Source organism: Trachemys scripta, chromosome 2, assembly GCF_013100865.1.
Source record: "Trachemys scripta elegans isolate TJP31775 chromosome 2, CAS_Tse_1.0, whole genome shotgun sequence".
NCBI classification, from domain to species: Eukaryota; Metazoa; Chordata; order Testudines; family Emydidae; genus Trachemys; species Trachemys scripta.
In genome coordinates, this window is record NC_048299.1 from 273,871,870 (window position 1) to 273,896,411 (window position 24,542).

The following is a 24,542-nucleotide window of genomic DNA, read 5'->3' on the forward strand; positions in this document are numbered from 1 at the left end:
GCGTGGCTCTGTCATCCAGGCTAAGGACCGCTGCATAAGATCTGTAACCGCCCTCCCCCGCCACAAACTCACATAGCCCCCTCCCTCCCCCCCTTCCCCCCCCGAACATGAAAACCACCTCCCAGACTGACCAGGGTGCCTAGTGACTGCAATGTGTGTGTGACCTGCTGCTGAACCTGCCCCCATGTCTGTACCCTGGTAAAGGTGACTGTCCTCTCCAATTACCAATCCCCTTTCCCCCCTTCAAACACACTCTCCTCTAAAAGAACCTGACAGAAACAGTAATTAACAGAAACATATTTTTTATTAACAACTACACAGTTAGGGGATGAAACTGGGACGGGGGCTTGGGTGAGGTGCTTTTGGAGTGAAGGAAAGGACTTATCAAAACTTTGGGAATGAGAGCTGTCTGGTACTTGAGCAGTCTGCAGGGGTGGAGTGACTGTTTTCACGGCCCCTGCCGCCCCTCCTTCTTGGGACTTTGGGTGAGGGGGGTATGGGACTTTGTGGCGGGGGAGGGCGGTTAGAGATAGACTGCAGCGGGGCTCTGTCCTCCTGCCTCCGGTCCTGCAGAACATCTACAAGGCGCCGGAGCGTGTCCGTTTGCTCCCTCATTAGTGCAAGCGTTTGAGTCGCCTGCTGGTCTTCCTGCCGCCACCTGTCCTCCCGTTCACTGTGTGATCGCTGGTATTGCGACATGTTCTCCCTCCACTGGGTCTGCTGTGCCGCCTCGGCTTGGGAGCAGCCCATAAGTTCAGAGAACATCTCGTCCCGTGTCCTTCTCTTTCGGCGCCTATTCTGCGCCAGCCTCTGGGAGGGGGATGCCAGGGTAGGTCGGGAGACACTCGCAGTTGGGGGATGGGAAAAAAGGAGTGAATTCCTCACAAAGATACATTTTTGTGAACAATGAACATAGTCTTTCTCTGTGAACAAGACCATGCACAGCACCTATACATGCGCACTCAGGACAAGGTCGAATTTTCGGCCTTCCCATTCAGTGCCTGGGGTCTTGGAGTACAGATCACACAAGCGGGGCAGGACAGCGGAATTCGGTTAGCAGGCAGACATGGTAAGCCGTAGACTTTTGGCTGCTGAAAGCTTAATTTATAGCAGTGCCCTCCTTTCATGTTCAAAGCAATGCCCCTAGTGTTGGCCGGTTCCTGCTGCCGGCAATCCGGCCAGCATGGACTCTGCCCCTGTCCCACCCCCCTCGCGGCTGTCCCTGGGAAAGATCCCTGTATGCTGCCCCTCTCCCGCCTCCACCGCGTGGCTAAAAACCGCCGGTTACAGTTATGTAAAGGAACAGCCAATCAGTCCCAGTACTAACATTCCCCTAATTTAAAGGAGGTCAACATGAGTGATATCACTCTGATGAGGATTTCGGACCCAGAGAAAGACCGCATGCTGCGTGAATGCCAGCAAAAACCAGGGCCGTATGCGGCCATGCTGTGCGAGGCACTGATCCCAGAGTACTTGCTGCTAGCCTTGCGCGGAAAAGTTTAGTACCATGGAGGACACAATAAGGCCGCTCTCCCCAGGAACCTAATGCAAAGGCTTTCACAATACCTCCAGGAGAGCTTCCTGGAGATGTCCCAGGAGGATTTCTGCTCTGTCCCCGGACATGTTGACAGAATTTTCCAGTAGCTGCACTGGCAAGGACTAAGAAGTAGAGCGCCTAGGGCAAAGTAATCATGAAAAACCCATTGTTAATATTCCATTCCTGTTCTGATCAAAATAAATGTTTACATGTTTAAAACACTTACTGACTGATCCTTCCCCTGATTCAGGGTCAGGGTTAACACCTTGGGAGGGTTGGTAAGGGATCTCCGTGAGGGTGATGAAGAGATCCTGGCTGTCGGGGAAATCAGCGTTGTATGCGCTGTCGACTGCCTCGTCGTCCTCATCTCCTTCCTCATCTTCCCCGTCCGCGAACATCTCCAAGGAAGCGGCCGTCGACAATACCCCATCGTCAGAGTCCACGGTCAGTGGCAGGGTAGTGGTGGCAGTCGCACCTAGAATGGAATGCAGTGCCTCGTAGAAACGGCATGTCTGGGGCTGGGATCCGGAGCGTCCGTTTTCCGCTTTGGTCTTCTGGTAGCCTTGTCTCAGCTCCTTGATTTTCATGCAGCACTGCGTTGCATCCCGGCTCTATCCTCTCTCCGTCATGGCTTTGGAGATCTTCTCGTAGATCTTCGTATTCCGTTTTTTCAATCGCAGCTCCGAAAGCACGGACTCATCGCCCCACACAGCGATCAGATTCAAGACTTCCTGATCAGTCCATGTTGGGGGCCCTCTTTCTATTCTGCAATTGCATGGTCACCTCTGCTGGAGAGCTATGCATCGTTGCCAGTGCTGCTGAGCTCGCCACGATGTCCAAACAGGAAATGAGATTCAAACTGTCCAGACAGGAAAAGGAATTCAAATTTTCCCGGGGCTTTTCCTGTGTGGCTGGTCAGAGCTGTCCTGTATGCATGCGCGCGCACACACACAACATGTGTGTGTTTGTTTGTTTGTTACGGAAGGTTTGTGCGAGTTCATTCCACAATCTTGGGCCAGCCCCTGAGAAAGCTCTGCTCGTTCACAGACACGTTTGTAGAACATTACATTGTGCCAGAGGAACGAAGTTGTTGACCACGGATTCTGTCTTGGAGCTATAGTCACTCTTTTAGCTCTCCTGGCTCAGGCCACTGAAGCACTAAGTGCCTTGAACTTATCCTGTGGGATACCAGTGTAGGGAACAGAGGATGGGTGTGATGAGCTTGTGGTAGTCAGTGTTGCTGAAGAGATGTGTTGCAGCGTTCTGTACCAGTTAGTTTTCTAAGCTCTAAAGGCTTCAAGACCAGGTATATTGCTTTGCTTGTGGTTCTCCAGCTGGGACATGACTAAGCTGTGAAAAACTGAAGCATGGTCATTGTTCGCCAGGATGGGGGGGTCTTAATCAAATGGAGATGGTAGAAAATGTTACTTTCAGATGCTGGCATGTGAGAGCTTGGACTCAGTGAGGAATCCAAGAGTACTCCTAAATTATGGCGTAAACAGACCAATTGCAGGTATGTACCTTCAACCAAATGAGACTGTACAATGGCTGCTAACTCTTCAAAATGCTTTCTTCTATCCACCAGCATCACCTCTGTCTTGCTTGGGTACAGCTTCAGCCAACTGTTCTTGATCCATGAGCTGATCTTGCCCAAGTACTGGCCTATCATGAGGATAGTGGTATGGTCATATGTGGTGAAGGATTAATGGAGCTGTGTCATCTGCATATTGTTGCCACTTGAGTCCATGTCAGCTGACCAGTTCACCTAGTGGCTGCATGGAGATGTTGAATAGGACTGGAGAGAGAATTGATCCTTGTGGGACTCCACAAATGAGTTGGCTAGTGGTGGAGCACTCTCCTGTCACTACTCTTGGGTCCATCCCTCCAGGAAGGATTCTCAAACCATTTTAGCACATTACCTTGGACCCCTGCCACCTCTCTCGGGTGAGACAGCAGAATCTTACGGTCAACGGTGTTGAAAGCTGCAGGGGAGCGCCCAAAGGATGAGAGTGGATGTCTGTCCTCTCTCCACTGATAGCAGGTGACCATCCATCAGTGCCACTAAAACAGTTTTAGATCCATGTCCTCGCCTGAATCCAGATTGGGTCAGGTATAGAACAACAGCTGCAATTCAATGAGTTTGAATTTGGCTTTTTGGGTAGCTTCTCTATGAGCTTGCTCAGGAACAGAATGGTTGACACTGGGCAGTAGTTTGCTAGAACTGATGTGGCTTAGACAGCAGATGCTGCTATAGGCGTAGGGGTGCTTCTAATAATATTGAGAGAGCCCTGTTGTGAGTATAGAAAATGGGACTGTGTAAGAAAAATGATTACTAGATGAGCTAAAATCAGGTTTTTCATTTTTAGGATCCTCAATATATTCAACAAGCCCTGACCAATGTCCTCCTGATGGATGCTGTAGTGGGTGCACTGCATTCCTCCAAAACCATTTATGCTGCTTCCAAACTATCTTACTTTGACAAGATGAAAAATGAAGGTCAGTTATAAATGCTTCAGGGGTGCACTTGCCATTATAATTAAGTCTGCTTTATCTTTTTCTAAATCCTGTGTTCAAAGGGTTGTGTCTAAGAAGCTGAAATTTTATATACTATGCAAGTTGTTGGCCCAGATGCGTTCTTTCACGTCATTTACAGAGTATTTTCTCACAAGGCATTGTTTTAAATTTAAATAAAAAATGTTAACACTTTAATCTCCTCATCTGAATAAACAGTACAGGTTTATTCTAAAATTCATGAGTTTTATATAATTTGAGGTTTTGTAAATTGTACAATATCTTTGTGTTTCAGTGCCCATGATGGTCCCAAAAACTACATCAGAAACACTAAAGCACAAGATTAATCCCTCAATTGGCGAGACTTTTCCACAAGCAGTAGACGTCTTGCTCTATACACCAGGTACCGTGATATGTTCATTCTTGAAATTCATCCATCATTGAAATTCATCCGTCCATTAAATTCATCATTTAAATTAGATGCAAAGCTTAAAATCTCTCCACTGATAGCAGGTGACCTGCTGCTATAATTTGTGGAGGAAGTAGCCTGATGTTGCTGCTGTTATGGCGTGTTTTGTGTATATAAAATATTGCACACAAAAAAACATGTTAAAAGAATATTATTAAGGTTGGAAGATCAAGTACTCAAAAGTTAGGACATGCCAAAATTAAGGTTGCCTGTGAAACCTTAATTTACCCCTGTTGTGGATATGCATATGATATCGTCTTTAATTACATGATCACATACTACTTTTTCCATAGCATTCCTATCTGACTGAATGCACAGGATGGTGGATGGTGCTCACTTAATTAGAGCTATTCAATTTTTTGTTTTATCCTCTTTGTTCAATGTATAAACTTATTTACTGCACTACTTAAAACTTGCTCTGAAGACAGAATTATTAATTTCCTCATTGGGTTTTTCTATGATGCTCATCACTATACAATCTAAATGCTTCACAGAGATTAATGATTTTACTTTCATAACATAAGATGAGAGGGTATTATTATCCCCATTTTACAGATGGTGAACTGACGGAGATATTAAGGATAAAAGTATCCACTAATTTTGGGTGCCTAATTTGAGACACCTATAAGCTGATTTTTCAGAGTATTAACTATTAGTATAACTTCAACTTCCAGTCATTGGAGCATGTTATACCTATCTCTGCTAGATAGAAGAGCCCATTATTAAGTATTTTATCCCCAGGTAGACACTTATAGACTGTAATCAAGTCACCCCTTAACCTTTTCTAAACTAAATAGATTGAGTTTGAGTCTGTCATAAGGCACGTTTTGTAATCCTCTAATGTCTAATCCATTCTCATGGCTATTCTTTGAACCTTCTCCAATTTATCAACATCCTTCTTGACTTGTGAACATCAGAAATGGACACAGTATTCCAGCAATAGTCATGCCAGTGCCAAATAGAGGTAAAATAAACTCTCTGCTCCTACTTGAGATTCCCCTGTTTATGCATCTAAGGATTGCATTAGCCCTTTTGGCCACAGCATTGCTCTGGGAGCTCATGTTCAGTTAATTCACCTATATTTTTTCAGAGTCACTGCTTCCCAGGATAGAGTTTCCCTTCCTGTAAATATGACCTACATTCTTCGTTCCTAGATGTATATATTTACATTTGGCCATGTTAAAATGCATATTGTTTGTTTGCGCCTATGTTATCAAGCAATCCAGATCACTCTCTAGCCGTGTCGTGTCCTCTTCCTTAATCCTCACTTCCCCCAGTTTTTGTCATCTGCAAACTTTATTAGTGATGATTTTATGTTTGTTCCAGGTCATTGACAAAAATGTTAAATAGTGTAGGGCTAAGAACTGATCCCTGCAGGACCCCATTAGGAACACACCTAGTCAATAACGATTCCCCATTTACAATTACATTTTGAAACCTATCAGTTAACCAGTTTTTAATCCATTTAATGTGTGCCATGTTAACGATGTCGTTTTGGTTTTTTAATCAAACTGTCATGCAGAACCAAGTAAAATGCCCTACAGAAATCTAAATCTAGTACATCACCACTATTATTTGTATCAATCAAAACTGTAATCTTATTTTTTTTAAAAAGATATCCAGTTAATTTGACAGGATCTATTTTCCGTAAACCCAGGTTGATTGGCGTTATTTATATTACCCACAACGTTTGCTTTTTTCCAGGCTTCTGGAATTTCCCCAGTGTTCCAAGACATTTAAAATCAATGTTAACAGTTTAGCAAGCTTCTCAGATAGCTCTTTTTAAAACTCTGGACCTGCAGATTTAGAAATGTCTAACTTCACATCCTCCTGAGAGAGAGAATTTTTTAATAGAGGGTTTCACTTCTCAAAGCCAGGTGTTTTTTCTTCTTCTTCTTTTTCTTCTTGTTTTAAACCAGGAAGATCTTCTTCCTCAATTGTGGGACTGTGGCTTTTTGGGTATCTAGTAAAGTGTTCTTAAACAATTTCCATATATTGTGAGACAGAAGGGCCAGAGAGCAGCAGGGAAGTGGTTCTCTTGGGTTCTGGGTGCGCCCGCCCGTTGCTAAAGGACTCTTCCCTCAGCCTTCGGGGAGGATCCACAAGGTCCAGGAACTCAAATAATTACGGGGGACAACCAAAAATGTAACAGGGGCAGGTGTGAATGTCAAAGGATCAAACGAAGGGGACACAGAGCAGAGAACCCCGAACAGCGCCCACTGCTCCTCAAAGGTGTTAAGGGAGCCAGCGGATGCCACCCAGAGGAACTCCGCCCGGATGCGTGAATGGAGGGAGGACCGGAAATAGGCCCCACTGTCTCAAAGAACCCCCTCAGCCAACATCGTCTCCCTGGTGTTGTAGATGGCAGGAGAGTGGTTCTATTGGGTACTGGGAAGTGGGCGGGCGGAAGCCTGCCCACAGCTAAAGGCCCCTCCCCCAGCTGCGGAGGAGCTACTGAGCCCAGAACTCAACTAAAGTCATGGGACAATGAAGGCAAAAAACGGATGGGTGTGGGGGGTCAAAGGGCCATAACTAGGGAACCGGAAGGGGACACCGAGCAGAGAATCTCAGACAGCGCCCACTGCTCCTCAAAAGCGTCCAAGGAGCCAGCGGACGCCGCGCAAAGGAACTGTGCCTGGATACGTGAATGGATGAAAGAACGAAAACAGGCCCCACAGTCGCAGCCCCTTCCTCCCGACAACATCCTCTCCCTGGTGTTGTAGATGGCAAGAAAGTGGTAGATGGCAGGTATACAAGCCCCAGGATGATTAAGGCCTTATTCCCTGTGGACTGGGGAAAGGTTACTATAGGTTAATTGGAGCACCTGGGGCCAATTAAGGCCCCACCAGAGATCTAATAAACCCCCCCTGCTTCAGTCAGACAGGGAGGAGGGGAAGGAGAGTTGACTAGAGTTGGAGGAGTACTGCTGTTAACCAGAAGACCACAGTACCAGGGGAAGGGTACCGGCACAGAGGACCGAGGGAAACGCTACCCAAGGAGAAAGAGGGTAAGCAGTCTGCAAAGCTGATGGGGCTGAGACCCAGAGTAGGAGGTAGACCGGAGTCCCTTCCCTTCCCCGCTCCTCTCCCTCCAACACTGGGGCACGAACGGAGCCAACAACGCCCAAAAATAGGGGCAATGGGTGGCACTCTGACCCACCACATTAAGAAAAAGTGTGGGACCCACCACATTAGCGTTGGCCATTTGCCACAATATAATTCATGTATTTTTCTGATTTAAATTCTTTCTCTCAGCTGATTTGGCTCATAATTGTTTTCAGTTTTGTGAAATTGGCCCTGTTAAAGCACCAAATATATATATTATTGGGCTGGATTTTATTCTGTTTGCACATTATAAACGTGATCAAGTCATGATCATATACCTACACTACCACTGCTTTTTTTTAGTTCTGTATTTAGTTCCCCTTTATCTGCCATGATGAGTCTAATATCGAATTCCTCTGTGTTGGTACACTTTTTGAGTTAGGAAATGGTCACCTATAATATGTAGAAATTCCCATGATATTTTAGTACTGGCAGCATGAGACCTCCAGTATATGTCACTCAAATTGAAGTCCCCCATGATCATGCAGATTTTTCCCCTATGCATTATAGACAGATGTATACATATGGTATGATTTGGTGGAATGTAGTGGACACCAATTAATATCCCATCAGATCCCAGTGTCTCAAGTCAGGCCTACAGAAAATGAGTAACACACAGTTCGTGATCACCAATGAAAAGTTTGGTTTAAATGACTTGACTAGCATCGCACACAACCCTGTGGTGAGTCAGGGATAGAAACCCATACGCCAGTGCACTATTCAACTGCCTGAGACATGAGGCCATTCATTCTCTTCCTGCAATCCCCTGCCTTGTTCACTACACACCTTCCAACTTCTGCAACAAATGCAACAGAAGTTCTACAGACAGCTATGTAAACCTTATTCATCCCCAGAACAGGTCTGATTGTGCATTGAAGGAGGCCAGAGTCTTGTGGGGGCGGGGGGGGAAATAGTATCTGATCTTATAATTAAAGACTATATCATTATGCACAAGTGGGACTGCAACTGGCAGCCTTAATTCTGGCGTGTACTAACTGTTGAGTGCTTAATGTTGTAACCTTAATAACATTTTAATGTAGTTTTTTATATACAATTTCTTGCTTTTTTTAAAAAAAGCAAACTGAAAAAACCCGAAATTCCATCATATGGCATCATATTGACACCTACGTTGGTCATCAGAAGGGTTGGGACCTTTAGTTTCCCCACCCAAATTTCTGCCACTTGAGCTAATAGAGTAACTGATAACAGGAGTAAGTTGTCATTCTCCATATGGACCAGCACTAGAGGGGGATGAGCAACATTTTGCCAGTGGATTTCACAAATATTGGCTGACAGCAGAGGCATGGTAAGACTCAGGAATCTTGGGTTCCAATCCTGTCTCTGGAGCAGGGAAGTGTGTTTGAGGGCCCAGACTCTTCTGAAGTGTGAACCCTTCAGCCATGTCTCCTCCAAATTGTCCCACTCCTCTCCCCTTCCCTGCCACCTTGTCCCAGTCCCATTCTTCTCATGTAGACCGCCCCAGTCTCCTCCTCGCCCCAGTCCCAGTTCCCTCTTCCCAGCTCCTCTTCCAATTTGTCTCCCTCTTCCCCACTGTGGCCCCCAGTGGCCCCCTTCCCTGGTGTCCTAATCCAATCTCAGTATCCCACACCCACCTCCCCTCTGGCTCGCTCTCCTAGTCTCTTTGCACAGCCAGTCCCAAACTCCCCCAGCTCCTCATCCAATCTCAGGGCTTGTTTGCCCTTCCCCACAGTGTGACTAGCAGGGCAAACCAAAGTGCTGTGCTGTAACTCCTGTGTGGGTCATATGGGTGTGAACTCAAAGTTTCCTAGTTATCCTCTTCAAACAGGAATATGTTAACATGAACTAGGAACCTTTTAGTTTGCATCCACACAGGGAGTTACATCGCAGCACTTTGGTTTGCATTACTATCCAGACACTCTTAGTCACATAGCCTCAGCCTTTCTCTCCATCCTCTGGTTCATAGTTCCAGTCTTGGGCACCCCACCCTACTCCCATTGTCCTCCTCCACACCCAATCCCAGTTTACCTCTCCCTACAGGTCTACCTCTTGTCCTTTCTGTATTCAGATCAGGCATCTTCTTCCTCTAGGCTTCTTGAGCCCAGCAGAGGGGTCAGTGGGAACGCAGGAGAGACTGTCGTCTTTTCTTAGTTCTGGTGCTCAGACCCAACACTGCCTGCAGCTGTTCACAGCTGTAATTGCAGGAAGAGTCCTGCTCAGCCCCAGACAGAACCTGCCCAGTCAGGACAGCATATTCATGGAATTTAACTGCTAAAATTTTAAGTCTCACTGAGCATATTTTATAACTTGGCCAAATTTGGATGAATTTTCATGGGAAGCAAAAGGCACATCCTAGACCGAAAGGCCACCTCTTGCCAAATTTCAACTTACTGCTCCAAAGCATGGAGGTAGTATTCAAAGAAAAGGTCACCAGAATTTTTAAGCATGGATAAAACAGATTTTTCCTTAACCTCATTCTTGGAAATGGCTGTACCATTTTGGCTGAATTTTTTCAGAAACATTCAGCCTGAGGCAGGCACCCAGCACGGCAAATTTCAGCCCAAACAGTTTGGCAAAGTTATGAGCAACTGAAAGAGTGTTTTGTAATAGGAAGGGTCAAGTAACCTTAATAATAGGTGGTGCAACCAGCTCTGCGTACAATTAAAAAAGTACCTATCCCCCCACCTCTAAACACAATAACCATAAATTTAAAAATACAGTCCTCCTAAAAGACTAAATCAACACTTTCTTCTCATGCTTGATGAAAGAAACCCAGAAAACAACTCAATCAAAGATGAATTCATACCCAGGTTATATTCCACCTTTCCCACGAATCCTAGCCTCTGAAGCGCACAGCCCCTAAAGTCTGGTTCATGGGCCTTGCAGCATGTCCTGAGAGTCAGCAAACTCAGGCTATTTGAAACCAGAAGGGAGAATAAGTTCCGAAGTTAAGGGCACCCTCTGTCTTATACTGAGCGGGTTCCAGCTGGAGCTGCTTTTGCCTGCAGATGTGGCAGTCCAGTGCAAGGAAAGAAGCATTCTTGCAAGTAGGTGGCTCCCAGACCTTTTAGAGGTTTGTAGGTCAAAACATAACACCTTACATTTTACCCAAAACCCAATAGCCAGCCAGTGTGTTATCTGTTAAGTATATCGCAGTAGCACCCAGATGCCCCAGTTGGGGATCAGGGCTCTAGCATGCTAGGCATGTTACAAATATACAGCAAAAAGATGATCCATGCTCTGAAGATCTTACAAGTCTGAGCTGCAAAACAACAGATGGATTCAATAAACAGACATGGAGGAGCACAAGGTACAGTGGGATGATTATAATCAGCATGATATGAAGTGGTTGCAACTCGGTAGCTACCTAATGTAGGTTCTGGAGCACTGATATCATGTTCCACCAGGAAGATATACTGCTTAATAACGTCTCCAAATGTAACTAAGAGTGCTGTTTATTTTTCTTTCCCCCCCAATAATAGGGCACCTCGATGCAGGAGATAGAATTGAAGATGCCCGTCCAAAGTTATGGTGTGCTTTAGGTGAGGGGAAGGTGATTGTGTTTGATGCATCTACCTGGACTATTCAGCAACACTGTTTTAAAGTGGGCAGCTCTAAACTGGTGAGTGAGACTAGCCTTGTTGTTGTTGTTGTTGTTGTTAATTATTTATATTACCATAGTGCTTAGGAGCCCTGATCATGTATCAGGGACCCTACTGTGCCAGACATTGTACAAATACAGAGCAAAAAGATGGTCCCTGCCCCAAAGAGCTTACAATCAAAGTATAAAACAAGTTACAACAGATAGATACAGACAGATGGGGGGAGTACAAGGAAACAATGGGACAGTATTCAGAGGGGTGAAATATTGGAACGGCCTTCCGAGGGAAACGGTGGGGGCGACGGACCTGTCTGGTTTTAAGATTAAGTTAGATAAGTTTATGGAGGGAATGGTTTAATGGTAAAACATAGTAGTCAAGGAAAACCAAGCAATGGTAGGTAAATAGTATAATGGCTAACAGGGGTCAGGCTGGAGACTCTTGCCTATATGCTCGGGGTCTTACTGATCGCCATATTTGGGGTCGGGAAGGAATTTTCCTCCAGGGCAAATTGGCTGAGCCTCTGGAGGTTTTTTGCCTTCCTCCGCAGCATGGGGCAGGGATCACTAGCAGGAGGGTCTCTGCCGATTGAAGGCACTAAAAACAGGATTGGGGACTTCAACAGCAGAGTCCAGGGAAGGGGTAGGGACGGTTTTATGGCCTGCAGCATGCAGGGGGTCAGACCAGATGATCATAATGGTCCCTTCTGACCTTAAAGTCTATGAGTCTATGAGTATTGGTCAGCGTGATAGGCAGTAGACTCAGTACACCAGCAGCCTACCAGTAAAGGCATTATGGCAAAGGAGACTTTTAAGGAGGGTTTTGAAGGTGGATAATGAGGTAGCTTTGTGGAGGTTTACAGGGAGCTTCTCTCTAGTGAGGGGCAGCACGATCAAAAGCACAAATATGTTTGTTTGGATATTTTAAAAGTGGGCAATGGAGGCTGGTATTGTGGGCTGATTGGAAGTGGGAATTAACCTCCTGAGGTCCCTTCCAACCCTGATACTCTGAATCTATGATAGTGAATGAGAGGTGATGGGTAGGGATAGGCTGGGAAGGGCCTTTAAAGAGAAGACAAACAGCTTATGTATGAGGTGATAGAGAAGAGGGAGCCAGTGGAGGAAGCTGTAAGAGAGAACATGGTCAAAGCGACAAGCTAGGAGAATGATCTTCACAGCAGCATTCTGAATGGGTCTGAGTGGGGCAAGACTGCATGGTCAAGTCCAGAGAGAAGGAAGTTGAAGTAATATAGATGTGAGATATTGAGAGCCTGGATGAGCGTTTTAGCTGTGTACATGGTTAGGAAAGGCTGCGTCTTAGAGATGTTATGCAGAAGGAGACGTCAGGATTTAGACATAGCCTGGGCATGAGGACCTAGAGAGAAGTCAGAGTTGAAGAAGACACCCTGGCTACGAGCCTGTGTGACAGGCTGAAAGAAGGGGAGGGGAGGGGGTGTTCGCAGTGATTGAGAAAGGGGTGGGGAGGAGAAGATTAGGAGCTCTGTTTTGAGTCATGTTGATCTTGAGCTGTTGGCTAGACATCCCTGAGGAGATGTCAGCGAGACAGGTCAAAATTTTAGTTTGGAAAGGAGACAGGTCTGGGGTAAAGAGGTAGATGTGTAAATCATCAGCATAAAGTCAGTAGTTGAATTTGAGTTTCTGGATGAGGTTACCCCGAGATAAGGTACAGAGGGAGAAGAGAAGAGGACCAAGGACAGAAAGGGGGAGGGGGTGATGAGGAGAATCCTTAGAAGGACACGCTGAAGGAGCGTGTTGAGAGGTGAGGAGAGTGTCACGGAAGCCAAGGAAGGACAAGATTTCATGAAGAGGAGCATGGTTGATTGTGTCAAAGGTGGCTGACAGGCCAAGGAGGATGAGAATGGCATTCTAGTTCTGAGCTTTGTCTTGGAAAAGATTATTAGAGACTTTGGCAAGCAGGTTCAGTGGTGTGCAAAGGGCAGAACCCTGATTGGAGAGGGTCTAGGATGGAATTGGAGGAGAGGAACTCCAGATTATAAACAGTGCATTCAGCAATCTTACAGATGAAAGGAAGAAGGGAGATACAGTGGGCTCAAGGGTGGGCTTTTTAAAATAATAGAGACTAGATCATTGCTTGTATTGTGAGGGGAAAGAGCCAGAGGCTAGCGCAAGGTTAAGGAGAAGAGTAAGGGACGGGGAGAGAGAAGTGGAGGCAAGAGGTGGAGTGGGTTTGAGGAGTGAGTCAAACATGGCAAAAAGACAGCTGAGCTTGCAGGCATGGTACTCAGTTAAGTTGGAGAAGTAGAGCTGTTTAACTGTAACAATGGTTTTCAACCCATCGTCTGCAGACCCCTGGAGGTCCGCAAACTATGCCTAAGATTTCCAAAGGGGTCTGTGCCTCTATTCAAGATTTGTAGGGGTCTTCAAATGAAAAAAGGTTGAAAACCACTGAACTAGGAAGATGGGAGAAGTGAAGGAGAAGAGAACAAATATAGAGTTGAGGAAGGCAGCCGGGTCATGGGATTTTCATCAGAGACGCTCCGCACTGCGAGACCAGGAGCAGAGGAAGCAGATGTTGAGGATAAGCCAGGGCTGGGGTGTTGGCAGGGTGGAAGCTGGGAGGGGGCAAAAGAGTTGAAACTGGAGGAGAGTGAAGCTTGGAGGGAATCAACAACTATCACTGGAACTAAAGTAAGAGAGGGCTGAGAGCAGACAAGAAGTCATCAATGCTGACGGGCTGCAAGACACAGAAAGGCTGCCTGGGGAGCTGATGGGCGATGTGGAAAGAAACCAGGCGATGGTCTGAGAGGGGGAACTCCTCAATAGAGAGACTAGAGAGAGCATTGCTTGGTGAAGACCAAGTCAAGCGAAGAGCCCTCGTGACTGGGAGAGTTGATTCAGAACTGCCGATCAAGGGAAGAGGTGAGGTACAGCTAAGAGGTCATGTGAGTCATCAGCATAGAATTTGACATCACCAAGGATGAGTGGGAGGTAGCAAGGAGAGGAAGAGAGAGCGTCAGGAAACTGAATCGAAAGGAAGGATGATGCGAGGAGTTGGGTGAATGGTAAATGACAGCAGCGTGAAGCGGGCAGAGAAGGTGCAGATGCATTGCTCTTCAAAAGAAAGGAAAGCCTGGGAATGGGGAGGTGGAAGGGGCCGAAACCTGCAAGAATGGGAGAGGAGAAGCACACCGCAGTCTGACCAAGGATGGTGTGTGTGTGGAAAGAGAAGAGGCCTCCCTCAGAAAGGACAGCTGCAGAGGCAGTGTCTGATGAAGGAATCCAGGAGCTGGAGGGGAGCGAGTTATTAAGAGGTTGTGAATGGCTGAGATCTTTTGAGAGATGGAGTGGGTATTAATGTGGGAAATAAGAAGTACATTATTTCAGAACATCCTGTGTTTAAAATACTGCTGCTGCTATTTCTAGTTCAAAAATTAAATGAATGTTTCACTTCTTCTAATTGAAGAGAGAAATACATTTTCTACAAATGGAAGAGCGTCTCTGTTATGTAGGAAAGAAATGTGTAATACTTTGAGTTTCTGTAGTGTTTTTCATCTGAAGATCTCATAGAGTTTTACATTATATTTTAAGCCCCAGACCACTCCTTTGAGATAGGTATCAGTAAGTATTATTAAGCCTACTTCTTTGAAGGATAAACTGAGCCATAGCGATGACATCACTTCTCTTCAGTCATACAGCCTTGTAGTGACAGAGCCAAGAAAGAACTGAGGAATCTTGATTCTTGCTCTGACTTTAGCCACTAGAAAAACTCTCTTTGTATAACACAATGGCTCACAACCAGGGGTACATGTACCTCTGGGGATACACAGAGGTCTTCCAGGGGTACATCAACTCATCTAGTTATTTGCCTAGTTTTACAACAGACTACATAAAAAGCACTAGCAAAGTCGGTACAAACTAAAATTTCCTACAGACAATGGATTGTTTATATTGTTCTATATACTATAGACTGAAATGTAAGTACAATATTTATATTCCAAGTCATTTATTTTATAATTATGGTAAAAATGACCAAGTCAGCAATTTTTCAGTAATAGTGTGCTGTGACACTTCTGTATTTTTATGTCTGATTTTGTAAGCAAGTAGTTTTTAAGTGAGGTGAAATTTGGGGATATGCAAGACAAATCAGACTCTTGAAGGGGGTACAGTAGTCTGCAAAGGTTGAGAACCACTGGTATAACATGTTTGTGTACTTCTTTCAAGAGTGATAACCTTCTGTACTGAACTTTTAAAAGAAATCTTGCACTTTTTTTCCCTCTAGACTTGCATGGTAATGGTAGAGCAGAGCCAAGTATGGATCGGTTCTCAAGATGCCATTATTTATATAATCAACACCCATAGTATGTCTTGCAATAAGCAACTAAATGACCACCGCTCTCATGTTATGGACATCATTGTAGAGAACAGGAACAGTGTATCCAGGTAAATTTGATTACAAAGTTCCATTTTTTAAATATACATACCAGCTAACGTGGGAGGCATTCTTGGTACGAGAGCTTCTGAAGCTGGACAAATGTGTAATATTAGAGAGAATTTTAAACAAGATAATGTGTTTTATTTCCTCTAATCGCTAATCAACATCTAGACTAAATTTAACCTTAAGAGAAATCATGCAATTATATGTAAGGGTCCATATAAAACAGTCAACTACAAGATACTATATTTAACCTTATATATAGGCATCCCAATGTTGCCGATGTGATCAGTTTCACAATGACACCTTATTTCCAAAATAGTTCTGCTTTCCTGAGACAGAGATGAGACCAAAGGGGAGTTTTAGGCAACCAGTGATAAATTGCACACCGAAGCCTCTTAAAGAACATTCCATTTTTGCTTTGTCCACACAATAGATTCATCATACTTTTACAACCCAGTTCTGGCTTTATTTTACTTTATACAAAAGTGAACGGAACAAGAAAAATAAGTTCAAATACATCGTATGATTCTTTTTAAAATTAACAATGCAGAAGTGCACATGCCAAACCTAACTTCTGCTGCCACAGCCACCCTCTCCCTGCCACCTGCTGTGAGTCCCTTCCAGCGTGCTGCCCTGGCGCTTGGGAACTACTCCTGTGTTACTGTCCTATAGACTTTAATGCACACTCCGTTGTGGCTCATTGATGTATTTTAATCTAATATTTCTACTACTTTTGGAAGTAAAGATCTCGGCTTTGACTTGGCATTAACGTTTGTTGTGGTGGGAGATCTAGAACAACATGCTATTTTTCATTTTGCTTTTTTACGTCAACAGCGAAGCATATTCATGCAGTTTAGATGGGACAGTGATTGCTTGGAACATTAGCACTTTGAAAGTAAACCGTAGACTTCAACTGCCCTGCAAAGATCTTTTTTCTGTCAAACTCCATGACAACCGTCTTTGGTGCTGTAAGTTCTTCATGCCTCAGATATTGGAATTTTTTTTAAATAAGTTTTTGCATGTTATGTCACTTTAATGTAAAGAACAGTACAATTTCATGCCACTTTTTATTTTTGTATGATTAACCAGTTCTCTTCATCCAGCCATCTCCATTCAGGCTGTTTAAATAGCATAGAGTAAGCCTATTGAGTTTGTTTGGATTATTGTTGTGCTTTAAATTAAACATTTTGCCTGGTCAGGGTCTTACAGATATTCTCTTGTGATAGCAAGCAGTCCCACATAGAACAAAATTGCTGGGTTACTGCATGGGAGGATGTGAGCTGCCTTTGGATGGCCATGTCTCATCTGATTGAACAGGGATGTTGCATTCATTGCAGGATGTGACATCTAGAAGCATCAGGCTTTGTCTGGTCTCACCCAAAGATGCCTGTAAATTGGCATGGGAACTCTTAAAAGAGAAGTTCTTTTAAGTCTATGGGGTCTAGCGGTAATAGTATCGGAAGTTGTGGATCTGTGTTTGAGCCACCTGTTATGGCACAGGTCCAACTTGATAGTCTCGGCTGAAACCTTTAACTACTTCCAAGTGTTCTGCCATCCTGTGTGTAGGAGCTGAATAGGATATGCTGAGGTTTCAGTGCCAGAATAAAAGGTCATCAATAAGGCATCTTTTCCAAGTACAGGTTGGTTCAAGAAACCTAAGGCTTGTCCACCCAACATTGCTTTAATGCTCAATGCTACCAGAGACCTAGGATCCACTGTATATCAAGTATGCACATCGAGTGACGAAAAAGCTACTAAAGACTATGGGTAAAATCCTGGCCCGATGTGCAGTCAGTGGTAACACTCCCATTATTTTCATTGGGGCCAGAAATCCATCCTACAACTTCTGTAGTACAGAAAATCTCTGTCCTAGATCTATAGCAGCAAATACTTATGCACGCTGAGAACCAAATAGTATATGAAAATTTAAGCACGTTCTCTTTTCCTCTTCTGTTAGCACCTAGAGTACCAACAGGCATGCTTGTAATTGCAGAATAGTTATAAGAATGTACACTGTGAGAAGTCAATTGTGAATAGAGTATACCATGTATAGTTTTCTCTGTGGGTTTTAGGAAAGATACTACTGGTGACCCCATAGTTCTGCGTGTACACATTTACTCCTGCCTAGCTTTCCACGGTTTTGTTGGGAAATAAAACGTCAGTACTTCAACTATTAACCTCATATTTTTACTATTGAAGGTACTGGAAGTGGTATACTCGTAGCGACAACTAATGGGTCTCCTCGGCAAGAAATGAAAATTGAAGAGAATCCGAAGGATGTTTGTTCGTATTTTTGCTGTTTCCAGCTGTTTCCTGAGGTATTAAATTTAGGCTGGTAATTTGTCTTGTAGGAAGTCTCTGCTTTATAAACAGTGCTGTACAATTATTTCTTAGGCTGTGTGTGTGAATACACTGGTAAGATTGGTCCGATTCTTTCTGTGCTTTAGGGGGACCAAGTATGGACGTCATGTTCAGGAAGTAGTGACCTGTATATTTGGAATGCAACAGATCTCTCCAGAACGCCTCAAAAGATTCATCTTCAAGACTGTTCTGAGATTACCTGTATGATAAAAGTAAAAAATCAGGTAGAATACATTCTGTTAATTTAATATTTTTATTTGTTGCCCATTTCCTAGGTGTAATGCAGTTTGTGTTTACAGCACTGTCATCAGTTGAGTTGTTTTATTGTGGGCTTGCCACGCACATTGGTCTGAGACATGAGTAGCCCTGAGCTAATAGCAGCCCAACCTAATTGGCCATCTAGTATTCAAACATACAAGCAAGGCCAGAAGCCTCATCCATGATTAAATGCATGATGACTTTATTAGTCACTGACCTTTTCACTAAATAGTATGAGCTAAAGATTAGGTCCCCTGACATTTAATGCCTTATGCTCCAATGATAAAGCCCAAGAAAAGACTGGTGGAAAAATAATAAATGCTGATTAGCTGGCCTGTGTCTGGAAGATGGTCTCTTCCTATCTAATCATCATGTGCCCACCCTAACAGGAAGAACAGGAGTACTTGTGGCACCTTAGAGACTAACAAATTTATTAGAGCATAAGCTTTCGTGGACTACAGCCCACTTCTTCGGATGCATATAGAATGGAACATATAATGAGGAGATATATATACACACATACAGAGAGCATAAACAGGTGGGAGTTGTCTTACCAACTCTGAGAGGCCAATTAATTAAGAGAAAAAAAGCTTTTGAAGTGATAATCAAGCTAGCCGAGTACAGACAGTGTGATAAGAAGTGTGAGAGCAAATACTCACCAGCAACCACACATCACTGAACAAAACCACTAACCCAGGAACCTATCCTTGTAACAAACCCCGATGCCAACTCTGTCCACATATCTATTCAAGTGACATCATCATAGGACCTAATCACATCAGCCATACCATCAGGGGCTCGTTCACCTGCACATCTACCAATGTGATATATGCCATCATGTGCCAGCAATGCCCCTCTGCCATGTACATTGGCCAAACCGGACAGTCTCTACGCAAAAGAATTAATGGACACAAATCTGACATCAGGAATCAAAATACTCAAAAACCAGTGGGAGAACACTTTAACCTGTCTGGTCATTCAGTGACAGACCTGCGGGTGGCTATATTACAACAGAAAAACTTCAAAAACAGACTCCAAAGAGAGACTGCAGAGCTAGAATTGATATGCAAACTAGACACAATCAACTCCGGTTTGAATAAGGACTGGGAATGGCTGAGCCATTACAAACGTTGACTCTATCTCCCCTTGTAAGTACTCTCACACTTCTTATCACACTGTCTGTACTCGGCTAGCTTGATTATCACTTCAAAAGCTTTTTTTCTCTTAATTAATTGGCCTCTCAGAGTTGGTAAGACAACTCCCACCTGTTTATGCTCTCTGTATGTGTGTATATATATCTCCTCATTATATGTTCCATTCTATATGCATCCGAAGAAGTGGGCTGTAGTCCACGAAAGCTTATGCTCTAATAAATTTGTTAGTCTCTAAGGTGCCACAAGTACTCCTGTTCTTCTTTTTGCGGATACAGACTAACACGGCTGTTACTCTGAAACTTGTCACCCTAACAGGGTTAAAGGACCCGAGCAGTTCCCCATGTCACCATCTTCTGGGAGTGTCACTCAGCCCTCTCAGTCACAATATACCAGTCACTTTCAGAGGTCTGCGGCTGCTGCGACTGAGGGCACCATTTGGTCAGGGGCAAAGGTCATTTCCATAAATAACAGCAAAAATATTCCACAATGAGATGCTGACAGCAACTCCAGACTCTTCTGAAATAATCCCAGTCAGACTCCCCAGCCCGTCTCCCCCAAAATGTACAATCACTTCAGAATCAACTCCCTGTGGAGTTGGGAAGCTACTCTGCCACTGGGGCTAGGTTGGTGAGCCAGGACCTAACGGGAAAACAGAGAAAGGTGCCATAGAAACAGAACCCCACAAGCTCTGGGATACCCCCAACCAGCCTGTAAATTAAAGGATTACTCAGAAACCCAGAGCCCTCTTCTGCTCCATCTGCAGCATCATCCCTCTTCCCCTCCACTCATTCAAAGCCCAGTAACACTGTACGTAACATTATTGTCCAACTCCCGTATACAAAAAAGGAAAAATCAGCAAACGTTCCTGAGCTTCCCACCTCCTCAGTTTGAACATTCAATACTCCTGTCTTTAAGCCGGCCAGCGATGCAGCAACTTGGCTCTTTCTCCCCTAGGATAGGACGGAGCCAGTGGTCAGAGCTATAATACCCACATAATCCTGCTGTAAAAACGAAACAGCATTTACTGGAGTTGCCAGGCTGGGCCAGACTGGAGTGGCTGCCTGGCAATGACGGAAGATGATAGTGTGACAGCTGTCTGCTACAGGCTTACTTCTAAATTCATTTAATTAAAATCAGACCATTTACTATATGATTTCCTTATTTTAGCAAGGAAGCAAAGACAAAGAATTTTGCCCATTTTGTCATTCTTAAATATGCTTCTTTCTAGTTACCAACCCTTATTAAAAATGTAATAGTGGCTATACATCCTGTATAGAAACCTACAAACCATTGGCTCAAACAAGTAGCTTTGAGAGATCTTGGGTATTACCGTTTTCAAACCTGACCAGAGTACCACTGACTGTATCTTTGGGGACACATAAAACAACTCCTTTGCTGAAACAGCTTGCGCTGTATCTTCGAACAGAAGTGGAATGTAATGCATTAAAAATTGATTCTGACTTTCAGATCTGGATTGGCAGCAGAGGAATATCCCAGGGCAAAACCAGGGGAAAGATCTACGTGATAGATGCTGAAAAGAAAACTGTGGAGAAGGAGTTGGTGGGCCATGCTGATACAGTGAAGGCACTGTGCTCTGCAGAGGACAGATATGTTCTTAGTGGTTCTGGAAGGGAAGAAGGGAAGATTGCTATTTGGAAAGTTGAATAGATTTAACTTTTCCAAGTGTGTGCAAATACCATTGTTGGAAAACTTACCAGTTTGGATTTTGTTACTCCAACTTCACCCTTCAGATGTCGTTAACAATGCATCAGTGTTATTTTTAATTTATTAGTATAATTATTTCAGTGGTAACTACATTATTGTAGTATATAGAAACAAAAGGGAATTTCTGTTTGCACTCTGTCATGATTAGCCGCCACCTGCACACTCAGTGAGGAACTGGAAGACTGAGTAGAGAAATCACTAGATTTTTAAACCTCGGCGATTACATTTTACAAACATTGTCATGAAAGGTCAAGACTATGGGCCAAGTTCTTTGCTAGGGTAAATTGACTTCAATGAAGCTGAACCAGCAGAGAGTATTGCTCAATAATTCAGTTTGAGCTAGTTCTTAAAGATACATATAAGTATCATCCTACAAAATAATAATTTTGATATCTTGACAGCTGGGAATGTTCGTTTGGAAAAATATTAAATGTGACTGATTCATCATGAGTGATAGAATCACTGTCAATTCAAAGTATCTTTCTAAACTGGCAGCCCGATTAACACAAGGATGACTTTCCATTCCCGCTGTATCTATATTTATGGTGCATTATTTAAAATGCTGACTTTCCCTAATAGCACTTGTAGTCTACTGGTGTGCCAAGAGACTTGGATATTTCCAGTTACGGCAACTTGAAGAAGTAAGTATTCCTTTAAAAAACAAGCGTCGAATATTTGGGATCTGCCAAGTTCTTAGGAATGGAACCATTGCTGTGGTAGTTCTGTCTTTGGCAAATTTAATTTCAATATATTATATGCTTGCTAGTGGCAGCACCATTGGTTGGAGCTATGCAAACAAACCTCACCCCAATATCACGCCATTAACTGGGACTGCCCAGATAGCTTAGACTGTTATGACTTCTTGGCCCAAAAGACCCTCCATAATTTAGATTTGTGTATGTCCTTGAACTCTAGCCAATGGGGAAGTGCCTTGCAAATCATAAAAAAAAAATCTACTGTTGATCTACAATTAAGGCTGATTTGGCAGAAAAAATATATATTTTGTCCATACTTGTCTCCCGGAGCCATAGAGGCTAACATGTTTTGGGACTGTCCCAGGATACAATCCTTTTGGCTACAAGAAGGCCGGAGGATTAATATGATATTGGATACCTCCATAAAAATTACTTCCAAGAGCTGTGTTTTGGGATATAGCCCATTATCTTGGAAACATCCCAGCTTCACAGAATGCTTGGCTCTCCAGAGCACTGCTTGTAGACAAAGCTTCACTGGAAGAGCAGACTGCATCCAGGGGGAGCAACTTGGCACACAGACTTTGCTGACCTGGCAGCTAACGAGCGGGTAATGTTTTGGAGAGGAGGGACCTCAGACAAATTTTGAAAAGATTTGGTCTGACTTTTTAGAAACCCGATGGAAATGGAGCGGTTGCTCTCCTTTCCAATCCCTGCCCCTGTCCTGCCTTTCCTTTCCCTCCCCTTCCACTCCTTTACCTTTTTGTTCTTTTTGTCTTTTTGCTTTTGTTGCCCCCCCTTATTTTGGGAGGGGAGAGGGGGCGACAATTTCAATAAAATATAAATAGAGAAATAAAACATAAAAAAGACTGCCGTTATTTAGCTCAGAACATAACTAAGAAAATAATTCAACTTAATTTTAAGTTACATGAAGGCACCATATGCGATCACGTAGATCATTCAAAATAATTGAAAGTAAATGCCATTGTACTGTGGTCTGGTGTTCCATTTGGCTTATGCTTCCTAGTCATTTCCTTTCAGGAAATATGTGAGAGTTGGAGAACTATACATATGTGCAGAAGAGTTGTCTATATCAATGCAGGATAAAGTGGAATATATCATTTCTATAAAATACTGTAAATAGAAAATCAGCTGCTACTTTTTTTGTTAACATATATAACCTATAGTAGTGCAGGGCTAATAGAAATACTGTTATAGAAACTATTGATAATCTCTGTGTTAAGTCTTTCAGTCTGGGTATTTGAGGATAGCTGAACTTCTCTCTTGTCATTTGTTCAGTCACTGAAAAAACGAATATGAGAAACAGAATATTAAACACTATTGCAATTCTGGCCTCTCTTTGTAACTTGTTTTTATTTCCATGTAATTCAGCACACCACAAGGACCTAAATTTACAGTCATGGCCAGCATCTGCTGGATGTAGCAGAGATAAGGCTGCGGCTGTCGGATACTAGGACTCTCTATACAATGTTCTGTTTGCAGGGCCAGCTCTGGCTTTTTTGCCGCCCCAGGCAAAAAAGCCACGCGCGCCCCCTCCAGAGCACCGGGGGGAGGGCGGAGAGCCCAGCTGGGCCTCCACTCTCCCCGGCGGCCAGAGCGCCGGGGGGAGGGTGGAGAGCCCGGCCGGGACCCCGCTCTGCCCGGCCGGCCGGAGCACTGGTGGGAGGGTGGCGAGCCAGCCAGGGCTCCGCTCTCTCCCCGGCGGACAGAGCGCTGCGGGGAGGGCGGCGAGCCCAGTCGCGGCCCCGCTCTCGGGCCGGAGCGCCGCCCCCCTCCAGGTGCCGCCCCAAGCACATGCTTGGTGGGCTGGTGCCTGGAGCCGGCCCTGTCTGCTTGGTTCTATTCCAGGCTGAAGGCTGCTTTACTCTCCGCTGGCTGGCTATGGTTGACTATAACTGCTAAGCTTTACCTTATCCCTGACGTGCCTCCTATGCCAGGGACTAAAACATGTTGTGAAGGAGCTGGCTATCCTGGCTTTATCTTATCTGGGGATTCTCCCATCCCATGGAAGTTCTAAGTTGGGGGATCCAATAGCTCCATAGCCACTAGGCCCCAAGTTTTATATGACCTGCTCTGTTCTATCTTTGCTTTAATACCACGTCCACCAGCATGGTATATGAACACCAGTGTGACACCTGCTATGCTTTCCCCTCACTCTAGAGAGCCAGGACCTATGATGTCAGCAGAGACGTCTGGGCGAAGAGCTGGCAATGACAAAGTTAGCTACTGTACTGCTCAACCACGTTACTTCATCTGGTCATCCGTTCATAACTGCCTTTGTTGTCGCTCTCACAAAGCATTTTATAATTAGCTTGCCTCATCAGTGGGCTTTCAGTGCACCAGGAATGAGCTCTCATCCTGGCAGGGATGCCCTCTGTGATGTTGGGCAAATGTTTGCCTCTGTTCCCCAAGTATAAAATGGCAGAACAGTACAGTTCCCCTTCTGACACCAGTGTGGCCCCACTACAGAGAAGCAACAGATGTTCTGGGCCTTGCAGTTCAGGGAAGGAGACATTAGTGAGAGAGTCTGGATATACTCTAAGTGCAACTTGCTTTATTTGCACGCACACACACAACAGTCCTGAAATGAAAATGGTCAAACAGCAGGTGGGCAATCCTTTGCCACGAATCTCAGCTCAGCGCCAATGTGTGGTTTCCCTGGAGCAAACCTGCCTCAAGAACTGACTCTAAGCAGAGCCCCAGAGAGAGTGCAGAC

General features: G+C 44.4%; 1 protein-coding gene across 1 annotated transcript in view; it reads left to right on the forward strand.

The window, feature by feature from the left end:
* Positions 1-22,336, forward strand: part of DENND3 (DENN domain containing 3) — a gene marked incomplete at its 3' end in the record, with an annotated part of 66,978 nt that extends 44,642 nt beyond the window's left edge. The window contains 8 exon segments of the mRNA XM_034763684.1: positions 3,904-4,033; positions 4,344-4,451; positions 11,083-11,222; positions 15,460-15,620; positions 16,450-16,583; positions 17,815-17,933; positions 18,063-18,200; positions 20,856-22,336. Of these exon segments, the coding sequence (XP_034619575.1) occupies positions 3,904-4,033; positions 4,344-4,451; positions 11,083-11,222; positions 15,460-15,620; positions 16,450-16,583; positions 17,815-17,933; positions 18,063-18,200; positions 20,856-21,056 (1,131 nt within the window).
* Between the last annotated feature and the right edge of the window lie 2,206 nt (positions 22,337-24,542).